The 12,206-nt window shown below is 49.0% G+C and overlaps 1 protein-coding gene across 6 annotated transcripts in view; it reads left to right on the forward strand.

The window, feature by feature from the left end:
• Nucleotides 1–387: 387 nt before the first annotated feature.
• The window catches only part of Gprc5c (G protein-coupled receptor, class C, group 5, member C), a 22,272-nt gene continuing 10,453 nt past the window's right edge, over nucleotides 388–12,206 (forward strand). The window contains exon 1 of one of the 6 annotated variants that reach the window (XM_006247678.5): nucleotides 388–1,439. In XM_006247678.5, the coding sequence (XP_006247740.2) occupies nucleotides 1,181–1,439 (259 nt within the window). In that variant the 5' untranslated portion in view covers nucleotides 388–1,180. Of the gene's footprint in view, nucleotides 1,818–1,871; nucleotides 1,917–12,206 lie in introns of those variants that run through there. The other 5 variants (XM_006247682.4, XM_017597153.3, NM_001191591.2 and 2 more) reach the window with 5 other exon arrangements.

The raw sequence follows: 12,206 nt of genomic DNA on the forward strand, positions 1-12,206 counted from the left end.
GCAGTGTGCTAGGGGAGGAACCGGCCTAAGGTTTTATCGCTCCGGCAACTCCGGGTGATTCATTGAGTTTAGACTCCAGGTTGTCATAGACGGAGGTACGCAAACACAACGGCCAGCTGAGAAGGCACGGGTCACTAGCTCCCTGCCCTCCTCCACCTGGCTATCCCCTCGCCTGTGACCAGCTGCCTCCCCTCCCCCTCGCGGGCGCCCAGGATTGTGCAAACACGCCCTGCCGCCTGCCCTGCCACTGGCTGGCTCCGACCGCGCTCCTGGCGATCCCCCAGGCAACTGGGCGTCACGAGAACCCGCACCCTGAGACCCAACGCCCTGCCCTCCCCCGAGTCTCCAGGGCCCCTGTCAGGCCCAACAACCTCTCCCAAGCTCTTGCGACTTGTCCCCTCCGGGGATACAGCACAATCCGACCAGACCCACTCAGTGCTCCAAAGACAGCGCAACCCACTCCCGTGGGATCCCAGGTCCCCAGAGAAAGTGGCCGGAAAAAAAAAAATCTCTTGTTTACTGGGCCACAGAGGTCTCAGCTGGGATTCGCTTCCCTATTTCTGCGGTTTCTTTTCAGCAGATTCCTGGGGCTGGAGGAGAAAGGGTGGATCCACCCGGTAGGGATTGGGGGTGTGGTTCAAGGGAATCTGAATTCGCGGAAAGGTCTCTGGACTGCGGGAGAGGCCAGACTCGGAATCAGCAACAACGTGGCCAGGAGCGCACAGACCACAGGGATCACATTAAACACTGTACCTCGGGGAACAAAATTGAGAAGGCTAATTAGGACAGGTCACCACAGGGAACCGGAACACGGGGAGGGGAGGAGGGGAGCCCGCAATGTAAGAAACTCGGGCGTGGAGTAGTTAGGTCGACAAAGACACTGGCCAACAGTCGGCAGAGGTTCTGGACTCAGAACAGAGTTAGGGGCATGCACTGTGGCATTCCCTCGTGATCTTGGAGACTCCGCTCTCCGGGAAGGATCACGCACGAAAGAGGCGGACGCTCCGTGTGTGCTGTGTCCACGTGTGCAAGCTCGCGAGGCAAGGGGGCGCGGAAGCCGTGACAAAGACGAACTTTGTGTCTCGGTGTGTTCCTCGCTCCAGCCGGGAGCAGCGAACTGTGGTAGGGATGTGTCTCATGGGAAAGCCAGGACGAAAGTGACAAAGGTTGGGTGTCTGTTATGAGGAGACGCGCCAAGGTGGCCACCATGCGTCCGTGGGTGCGTGCGATCACTGAGGGATACAGCCTAGGGGTGTATGGGACTGCACCCGGAGCAGCTTTCGGGAGAGAAAGGCGAGTCCAGAAAGTGAGTACGCGCAAGTGTGCGCGCGCCCGCGTGTGGGGGCGTGGCAGTAAACAGCAACAACCCACTCGTCAGTTTGGCCAGAAACTCGAATCTCCCTTCCCAACCCAAAAGTGCACGGCGGCTGAGCCTGGAGGTGAGTCGGAGGGGGCAGGGCCGGCCGCGCTTTGTTACTGGTGAGGATTGCTAGTACCTGGAGCACTGCTGGCCCCGGAGGAGCGCCCCGAATGGAGGTGATGTCACGGTGATGTAGCCCGGCCCACCCTGGCCGAGAAAGGGGAGCACTGTGCCTGGGGAGGCGGGCGGGAGAGCGAGCCACTGAGCGCGCGCAGCTCAGTCGGGGGTCCGGGGGAGGCAGGCCCCGCACCTCTGCTCCGGCCTGGTCACCCCTCCCGCCGTAACGAGCTCTGGCCCTGCGCCCTGCCTTGAGTCCCTCCTACGCCCGCGGGCGCCCTGCCTGGGGCCGAAGTTGGCTCTATGCGGCGCGCTGGAGCGGGCTGGCTGCGCGTCCCAGGTAAGGGCTGCCTCCTCGGCCGGCGCTCCGCCCTTGCCATCGGCCTGCAGGAAGGGCTGGGTCCAGCTGTCTCGGAAAGGGACAGGGTCAAGGCCCCTGGTGAGAACCCAAGGGGCGGGCGACGATGCACCCACTCTGCAAGTTCGCAGAAAGTTTCCAAACCTGAGCCATCTGGGAACTTAATGGCTCGGGGAAGCCAGGTTGTGCGGCCGGAGGTGTACGGCCAGGGGTCTGAGTGCCCGAGAGGTGTTGCTCTACCCACTCTAGCAGCAGGAGGACACGATCGCCTGTGACTGTAGGTTGGCGTCCTTGCCTTATTTCTTGCAGTGCCTGGGGAGGGCAGCTTTCTGTGACCAGAGGGATTAGGAACAGAGAGCCTGGCCCTCTGCTCTGTCGGTTCAGACTTTCAGGGGCGTGAGAGCGTAGACTCAGTAGCCCAGTTGGAATAGGGAGGCTCAGGATCTCTTCGCGGGAAGTTTGGAATTTCAGAGGCCTACGGCTCCTCTCCTTGTGGAAGCCTAGGTTCTGGCTCCCATCTCTTACCCACCCCTGGTTTTTCCAGAGCGCTTTCTGTTTCCACCTCGCGCCCACACGTTTACACTTACAAAGTTCTAAGTCACTTTAGACTTCACGATCTTGATCCCGAAGCACAGACACGAGAATATATAGAAGCGTGGCTTTGTGTTCCTGGAGAACCCCATCCCCCCAACAATGTCTGTTCTGTGGCTGGGAGAGAGTGCTGTTGGGGATGGGGGTGGGGCACATTCCAAAGCGGAGAGCAGACCCTTGATTGCTTAGAAGATCTAAGACTCAGCGTGCTGGGGTATTTTGGTCTGGTGAAAGGGAGGACCGTAAACGGGCTGTGGCTCCTTCCGTGCATTAGCATCTCTCGAGGTCCGTTCTTACCGAGTTGGTTAACCAGCCCATTGCTCAGAGAGGGCCGAGACAATAGGACTTGTCCCGAGACTGAGAAAAAGAGGAAGTGGTGGATAAGAGGATGGAGGAAGGCTGTGGCCAAGTGTCCACCCGTCTTTCCTGGTCGGCTGCTGAGGGGACGCAGCTAGGGAGGAAGAAGGATGCTCTGTGGTGTCCCTGGCTGAGCCATTCCTGCATCAAATGGAGTTATGGGTAGCCATGGTCTTTGGCTTGAGTCAAGCTGTGTAGCCTTGATCCAACTAGATAACCTTCTTTCCCTCGGTGGGGTGTGTGTGTGTGTGTGTGTGTGTGTGTGTGTGTGTGTGTGTGTTCATGTGAATGCTGGTGGGAAAGATGAAGGGGATGCTCTTCTTCCCAAAAGGTGAGAAGGGGAAGGTCTGTTGCCTCACATGTAACTGCATAAAACCGGCCAAGGCTGGTAGTCTCAGCCAACTGGCCTTCCCACGGCTCCTCTGCTCCCCCAGAAGACAGGAGGAGGGAGGGGATTTAGGAACTTGATTTCACTGACCTGAGTTGGGGGCTGGGTCAGCTTGACTCCGAGGAAAGGCTGATTAGAAATAGTTGTAGGACTGATTCTAGGGAGGTGAAGTAAAAAGCCTTTTTGCCCAGAAAATAATGGGAAGTAGAGTCTTGGCTGCAGGCTGTTAAGGCTTCTAGGGCAGGAGGCCCTGTCCCACTCCTGGCAAAGAGGGATACTGTATCCTGTGTTTGAAGGGTAGAAGATATTACAGAGGATACCAAGCCTCTTTTCAACCCCTCAAGATTTAGACCTTATAGGGGAGGTGGGTCACATGATCCAAAAGTTTAGGCCTCAAGAGCTTTAGTCTAGATGTTGGGTGTGTGTTTGTGTGGGGGAGACTATCCACAGCAGGGGGCAGGTACACAGGGAGCTACTTAAGAGCCTTTAGGTAGAGCTTGTTTTCCCTGTCCACCTTTTAGGTACCATCTTTTTTTTTTTTAGTTTTATTTATATATTTTATGTATATGAGTGCCCTGTAGCTGTCTTCAGACACACCAGAAGAGAGCATGGGATCCTATGACAGATGGTTGTGAGCCACCATGTGGGTGCTGGGAATTGAACTCAGGACCTCTGGAAGAGCAGTCAGTGCTCTTATCTCTCCAGCCCTTTAGCCACCATCTTAAAAGGTAGGTAGCAGGTAGCTAAAGAAAGACAGTTAAGAGCAGTGGCTGGTCTCGCAGAGCGCTGGGATTCAGTTCTCAGCACCCACGTGGTAGTTGATAACTGTTTAAAACTCCAGTTCTGGGGATGCCCTTTTCTGACCTCTTTGGGCACCAGACACATACAGACATGCAGGCAAACTCTTCGTACACATTTAAAAAAAAAAAATCAAATGAATCTGGCTGAATATCTATCTACTCTAGGACTGAAGGATTGGTCCGAGCTCTTCTGTGATTTCTTCTCTTCATCGGTCTTCTTGTTGTTTCTGCTGGTTTTTTGGGAGCCAGGGTCTTATCATGTAGCTCTGACGGTGCTGGAACACACTATGTAGATAGGGCTGTCTGTGCTCCCTAGGTTTAAAGACATGACGCCTGGCTCTCTTCTACTGTCTTGCTCACCTCAGTGACCTCTGTCCTACACAGGGGAGAGAGTCCAGCTGAACTGTCCCAATTTTCCCGTCTTGACTGTCTCCACCCTCCCACCCCAGCACCACCACACACTTCTTTCTGTTTTCTTCAGAAGCAGACGAATGAGGCTTTTAAGGGTAGGAATGGTACATTTCCCAGGAACCCAGTTTTCCACACTGGTGGTTTGGTGACAGAGGTGAGATGTGAAGGAACAGGTCAAGGAGGAAGCTGCTCTCCTGTAGCAAAGGTAAGAGGAAATAGGACAGGATTGAACCATTCCCTAATCCTGGCCCCAGCGTCTGTGGGGATGCTGGGAACTTCACCTTCTCCCTTTTCCCTGGGGAGGGAAGCCAGGACCTTGTACTTGGACGTGCCCACAGTGTCCTACATCCCTATGACCTGGCTATTATCAGATGTGAACCTGTAGCAAGGCTTGTGACATCCTTTTCTCCTGTATCTCCCTAGTCCCCAGATCTGTGTGTGTGTTGAGGGAAGGGGGTTGCAGGACATGGTGGTGGCAAGAGTCTCTCAGATCCGACCATCATGGTGCTTCCTTCAGCCTTGGTCCTTACATGGGATGAATTTGGCTTCAATAAACAGATCGCTTTGTGCTTTTGTGAAAGCATAACCCTCTCAATGCCTCGGTCAGGTTCAGAACGGCTTGCAGCGGCTCCCCATCTCCTTGAACAAGGCCCTCGCTCCTTCCCACCACCTCTCACACAGGCGCCACCGCTTACACAGTTTTCTTGCTCAGAATTTGGGGGCCGGACTTGGGGTACTGACATCTATTATTATCATTTTCTAGCACAATTTATTTTTTTTATTAACTTACTACTACTAGCATTCTTTTTGTTTTGTATGTATGTATGTATTTATGTATGTATGTATGTATGTCCGGACACCGTATGTGTGCCTGTTTCCCAGGGAGACCAGAAGAGGATGTCATATTGTCCCCTAGAACTGGAATTACTAATGGTCGTGAGCTGCCATGTAGCTGCTGAGAATCAAACTCTGGAAGAACACCCAGTGTTCTTAACCCCTGAGCCGTCCCCCAGCATTAGCATTCTTGGTGCGTTTTTTTGATAAACACTGAATAAAACGCTTAATGTGGTGTTTTCAGATTGTATCCCGAGTCTTCCTGTATCTATCGCCACCTAGTTTTATTATTACTTCATTTATTTTTTGGCTTACTTTTTAGTTTTGAATGTGTGTGCAAGCACACATGGAGGCCAGGGGACAACTTCCAGGAGTCAGTTCCAGGTCCGGAGAATTAAACGAAGGTGGTCAGGCTAAGCCACAAGCACCTTTACCACTGAGCCATCTTGCCTGCCCGTTATTTTAATTTTTAGTAGGTTATCTCTAACCAGGCGTACTAGTCGTGAACGCCTTTAATACTAGCACCCAGGAGGCAGAGAAGAATCTCTGTAAGTTAGAGGCCAGCCTGGGCTACAGAGTGAGTTTCAGGGTAGCCAGGGCTACACAGGGAGATCCTGTGTTGAAAAATTCAGATTGTATTTATAATTATTTGACAATTTCATGCATGCAAACAGTGCATCTTCTGCAGGCACCTCTGGCGCATTCCTCTCCCTGCTTCATGTTCTTTCTCTCTTTTCCTTGTTAATCATCTACTAAGCCTGTTGGAACATTGATCTTGCTGGCTTGATCTTCTACTGGTAATAATGGCTGGAGTGAGTTCCTGGGTACAGTGGCCATTTCATGTCCAGAAGTCAGCCTTTCTCAGCATTCCTCATATCCTCTGGCTCTTGACATTCTAGAATGTTCCCTGAGTGGGCCTACCTTTTTTTTTTTTTAAGATTTTATTTATTTTATGTATATGAGTACACCATCACTGTCTCCAGACACACCAGAAGAGGGCATCAGACCCATTTGCTGTGGTTGTGAGCCACCATGTGGTTGCTGGGAATTGAACTCGGACCTTTGGAAGAGCAATCAGTGCTCTCAACCGCTGAGCCGTCTCTCCAGCCCTCCACCTTAGTTTTTGAGACAGGATCTTTCCTGAACCTGGAGCTCATCAATTCAGCTAGACTGGCCGGCCAGCAAGCTCCAGCAATCCTTCTGTTTCTCCATCTCCAGAGCTGGGACTACAGGTGCATACTTTACGTGATGGTGGAGATCCACACTCAGGTCCTCACGCTTACACAGCAAGCTTACACTGACTGACGTATCTCTCCCTCATGCTAGATAGGTATACAAGTCACATCCCTAATTCCCAATAAAATACTTGAGACTAGGTCTTCTCTTGTCCCCTCTCTTCTCTCCCTCTTACTCTCTGTCTTCCTGGAGTACTTCTCATAAATAGGGCATTTATCTATCATTTTTTGCATACCTATCAATGTTAGCATCAGGCCAGCGACTATCTTTGTGTTTTCCAGAACTCTAAAAACACTTGGACCTTGTCTCCCGAGATACATAGTAAATACTGGCAGACTCAGAATAATTACCTATTCTTTATCCCTACCCATGTCCCAGTCCTGGATTGAACCCAGGCCTCTCACATAGGCTAGGTTAACGCTATACCGCCGGGTTATGTCCCAGGTCCTGATTGCTTTCACTAAACTACTGGCCCAGGGAGAATGGGGTGAGAAACCCTTCCAAGGGCCGATGCTTCTCGGTTGTTCTCAGGGTTCCATTCTAAATGTGTAGGTGCACCTTACGTTCTAACTGTTGTCTGTTCAATGAAACCCTGGACGTTTAGGATCCTTGATCTTGTTACCGGTGAATTATTCTCCGGTGGCTGAGTATAACTCTTTCCCTGTTAATTCCCGTGGTCATTCTCTTCTCAGTACTTGTAAATACCGGTGACACTTTATTGTTTTACCAATATACAGTCTTGGTGCAGGGGAAGTGAACTTTCGAATTAGAAATGGAGGGCAACCAGCTCCTAAAATGGTGCTCTTAGGAAAGCAGCTACACACTTATTTAAGTGTGTTTATGATTTTAGGAGTTAAAGGTAGCTGCAGCTGAGGAAATAGAAGGCTTAAGCTACATGAATTTTTATTTTACTTATTTTTATGTGTGTGTCTGTGGGAGTTTATATACCGTGTAAGAACCGTGGAGACCAGACGCGGGCGTTAGACTAGGGTTACAGGTGATTGTGAGCTGCTGTGTGGCTGCTGGAAACCCAACCCAGGTCCTCAGTGAGAACAGAACATGCCCTTAACCACTGAACTAGCTAGCGCTCTAGTCCCCTGACCCTCGTTTTTTGAGACAGGATTTCTTGTGGCTCAGACTGATATCTGGTTTATTATGTAGCCAAGGATCTTCCTGCCCTACCCCCCAAGTGCAACAGGCGTGTGCAACCGTGATGGGCACTGAAATTTTTTCAAGGGGCCAAAGCTGGGATGGCTTAAAGTACTGTAATTCCAGCACTCTGGAGTTGAGGCAGGGGGATTGACACACATATTTGCAGCTGTTCCAGGCTATCACTTGGACTGGTTACTTTTCCAGAGGACCAGTTCTGTAACTTGAATTCCAGAGGCACTGACAGCCTCTTCTTTTTTTTTTTTTTTTTTTTTTTTGGTTCTTTTTTTCGGAGCTGGGGACCGAACCCAGGGCCTTGCGCTTTCTAGACAAGCGCTCTACCACTGAGCTAAATCCCCAACCCCTATTAGGTTAATTTTATTTAAGTTTGTGCATTAGTTACTTTTTCCTGTTGTGACAAAGTAACCAACCAGAAGCTCACTTAAGGAAGGGTTGGTTTTGGCTCGAGGGGGCGGGGCTTGAGGCAGTTGGTTACATTGTATCTCCAGTCGCAGAGAGCAATGAGTGCTGTACTTGGCTCACTCTTTCCTTTCTCCTTGGAAACACCAGCCAAGGGAATGTCGCCACCCACATTTTGGGTGAGTCTTCAATTAACCTAGTCTAGATAAGCTCTCACAGCAATGTTCAGGCTTGTGTCGTTTCCTATGATTTCCTGACTTTTCATTTATCAGTTGCAGTTGGGAATTTTCTATCAAATGGATCTTGGCATTTTACCTACACAAAATTAGCCGGGAGTGGTGGCTTGAGCCTATAACCCTAGTATTTAGGATGGTTAAGGCAGGAGGATCGCTACAACTTTGAGGCCAGCCAACTCCGAATCATCATGTAGCTTAAGTAGCAAAGTCCTGCCTCAAGTTTAATAAAGAATAAATAAATAAATAAATAAATAAATAAATAAATAGGCGTTGGAGGAGAAGGCATTTAGTAACATAGCGCCATGCCTTTGCTGGCCACTATTAGGCAGGAGAGATCTTTCTTTTATTTCTTTATTTTTTCCTCTTTTTCCTTTTCATGTATCAGTGGCTGGCCTGGAACTATCTATATAGATGAGGCTGCACTCAGACCCCCTTACCTCTTCCTCTCAACTGCTGGGACTAAAGGTGTGAGCCACCATGCCTGCCAGCTACAACCAGTTTCTTGAACATGTAAGATGGCTTACAGAGTTTGGGGCTTTGTAATAGTCTCTTTTAGAGCCTTTAAACATTCTGTGTTAGATCTCTGTCTTTCCACGGCCAAGGCACCTTATAGAAGATAGAATTTATTGGTGTTTGCTTATAATTTCAGAGAGTTGGAGTCCATGATCCTGCATGGCAGTGGGCAGGCAGTGGGCAGTGGGCAGGCAGTGGGCAATGGGCAGGCAGGCAGTGGGCAGGCAGTGGGCAGTGGGCAGGCAGTGGGCAATGGGCAGGCAGGCAGTGGGGAGTGGGCAGGCAATGGGCAATGGGCAGGCGGGCAGGCAGGCAGGCAGGCAGGCGCTGGAGCAGTAGCTGAGAGCTTACTCCCTCATCTTCAAGGAGGAGGCAGAGAGATCTGACTGGGAATGCCTGGACTTTTGAAAACTTCAATCCCGGGCTGGAGAGATGGCTCAGCGGTTAAGAGCACCCGACTGCTCTTCCAGAGGTCATGAGTTCAATTCCCAGCAACCACATGGTGGCTCACAACCATCTGTAAAGAGATCTAATGCCCTCTTCTGGTGTATCTGAAGACAGCTACAGTGTACTTATATATAATAAATAAATAAATCTTTAAAAAAAAAAAAAAGAAAACTTCAATCCCACCCTCAGTGACACACCTCCTTTAGCCTGACCACACTTCCTAATCTTTACCAGTTCCACCAAGAGGGAACAAACGTTTGCATATAGGTGCTTAAAGGGACCATTCTCATTCAAACCATTACGTTTCCAAGTAAATGTCGAGCTTTGAATGGAAAATTTGCGAAGTGTAACTTTTTTGGGGGATGGGTGGTGAGCGGGAAGCAGTGCTAAGGATGGAACCTAGAACGTTGTACAAGTGACAGGAAAGTGTCCCACTATTGAGCTTCTCCCTAGTCCCCCAGATTTGATCTTGAATTTCTCTTCACCCTTTACTTCACCCAGGGAAACTGTTCAGGGCAGCTAGCTTTCTTTCTCCTTTGGTTTTCTCCTTTGGCACAAATCTGCAACATTCAGTATGGCTATGGTGATCAAGTGGGGTGATCTGTTACTTTTCTTCTGGTGTTAATAAAATAGGCCATTTCCTCCTTTTTACTCCAATGTCTTAACATCTTCCATTAGAGGCTAATCCCTTAGGGGTCTTGCTGTCTTTCTCCAGTTCTTTTTTTTTTTTTTTTTTTTTTGGTTCTTTTTTTCGGAGCTGGGGACTGAACCTTTCTCCAGTTCTTGATATGTGTGTGTGTGTGTGTGTGTGTGTGTGTGTGTGTGTGTTTGCTTTTGTTGTTAATTAGTTTGGTTTTTTGTTTTTGTTTTTGTTTTTTTTTTTTTCTGAAATAGTTTCTCTTTTGTTTTTTTCTGAAATGTGTACTCTTGGCTAGCCTGGAGCCACTCTGTGGACCAGGATGGCCTCAAACTCACAGATCCTCTGGTCTCTGGGATTAAAGGTGTGTACTACCATACCTGGTCTTGCTGTTTTTTGTTTTTTAAAGAAACTTACTTTCATTTTGTGTGTGAGTCTTTTGCTTGCCTGTATGTCTGTGCACTGTAAGTATAACTGATGCTGGCAGAGGCCAGAAGAGATCAGATTCCCTGGAGTGGAACTGCAGATCGATGTGAGCCACCATGTAGGTGCTGGGAACCCAGCTGGGTACTATGAGCAGCTGTACTATTACCCTCCGAGCCATATCTACAGCCTGAATCTGCTTATGTTATTCTTCTCTTAAGATTTATTTATTTATTCTATATAAGTACACTGTTGCTGTCCTTAGACACATCAGAAGAGGGCATCGGATCCCATTACAACATGTGGTTGTTGGGAACTCAAGGACCTCTGGAAGAGCAGTCAGTGCTCTTAACCACTGAGCCATCTCTCCAGCCCTATCCTTTTCTTTAGTATTAAGGTAGACAATGAACTCTAGAGGCCGAAGAGGAAAGTTAGGAATAAAAGTGAAAAACCAAAACCAGTCTTGCTATCCTGTGCCTCTGATCTTAGCGTACGGGAGACAGAGTCAGAGTCAGCCTGGGTCATGTAGTGAGTTCTGGGCCAGCCTGGACTACATAGCAAGACCCTGTCTTATGAGTAAACAAACAAATAAATAAACAAGAAAGGGGTACGTAAGCAGACTAAGGACAGCAAGTCAGGGAGCAGCAGCCTCTATAGTCTCTCCTTCATTTCCTGTCTCCAGGTTCCTGCCTTGGGTTCCTTTGAGGATGGATTGTAAGCCAAGTAAACCCGCTCCTCCTCAGGTTGCTTTTGGTCCTCATGTCTTTCAAAGCAACAGAAAGAACGGCTGAGAAACTAATCTTCAGTTATTTTTTCCCTAGCCGTAGGTTATTCCTGCTGTAGGTGCTAATTAAGTACTTGGGTTGACTGGAGGAACGCACGGCCTCGTGGCTGTATTAGTGAGGGTTCTCCGGAGAACAGGAGGTACAGAACGTATATATGGCTTGCAGGCTATGGTCCAGCTGGCCCAACAATGGCTGTCTACCAACAGAAGAGCCAAGGATCCAGTAGTAGTTCAGTCCTCGAGGCTGGATATCTCGCCAGGTCTTTAAGAAGTAGGCTCTAATGGACTCTCCCGTGCGAGTGAGGCAAGCAGGCAAAGAGAAAGCTTTCTTTTGTGTCCTTTCCGTAGGCTCCCAGTAGGAAGAGATGGCTCAGCGGTTAAGAGCCCTGACTGCTCTTCCAGAGGTCCTGAGTTCAAATCCCAGCAACCACATGGTGGCTCACAACCATCTGTAGTGGGATCTGGTGCCCTCTTCTGGTGTCTGAAAACAGCTACAGTGTATTCATATATAATAAATCTTAAAGAGAAAAAGACAATAAGAATTAGAGAGAAGGGGTTGGGGATTTAGTTCAGTGGTAGAGCTCTTGCCTAGCAAGCGCAAGGCCCTGGGTTTGGTCCCCAGCTCCGAAAAAAAAAGAAAAAAAAAAAAGAATTAGAGAGAAAAGAAAAAGGTGGCTCGTCCCACTTCAAAGATTCCAATTAGAAGTGGAAAGTGAGTGTACCCACTTGATTTACTTAAGAAAAAAATTCCGGGGCTGGAGAGATGGCTCAGTGGTTAAGAGCACCGACTGCTCTTCCTGAGGTCCTGAGTTCAAATCCCAGCAACCACATGGTGGCTCACAGCCATCTGTAATGAGATCTGATGCCCTGTTCTGGTGTGTCTGAAGGCAGCTACAGTGTACTCATATACAATAAAATAAAATCTTTTAAAAAAATAAATTTATAAGATAACCCATTTATTTAAAAAAAAAAGAAAGAAAAAATTCCACTTGGTGTGCTCGGGTTGGGTGACCTTCACCCTCTCAGAGATGGAATGGGGAGATGGGGGAGGAATTGTGAGAGGGGGTGACCAGGTTAGAATGTAAAGTGAATAAATAAAATTAAAAGAGGAGGAGGAGGAGGAAGGGGAAGAGGAGGAAGAAAAG

The sequence above is a fragment of the Rattus norvegicus genome, chromosome 10, assembly GCF_036323735.1.
Source record: "Rattus norvegicus strain BN/NHsdMcwi chromosome 10, GRCr8, whole genome shotgun sequence".
In the NCBI taxonomy this organism is placed as follows: domain Eukaryota; kingdom Metazoa; phylum Chordata; class Mammalia; order Rodentia; family Muridae; genus Rattus; species Rattus norvegicus.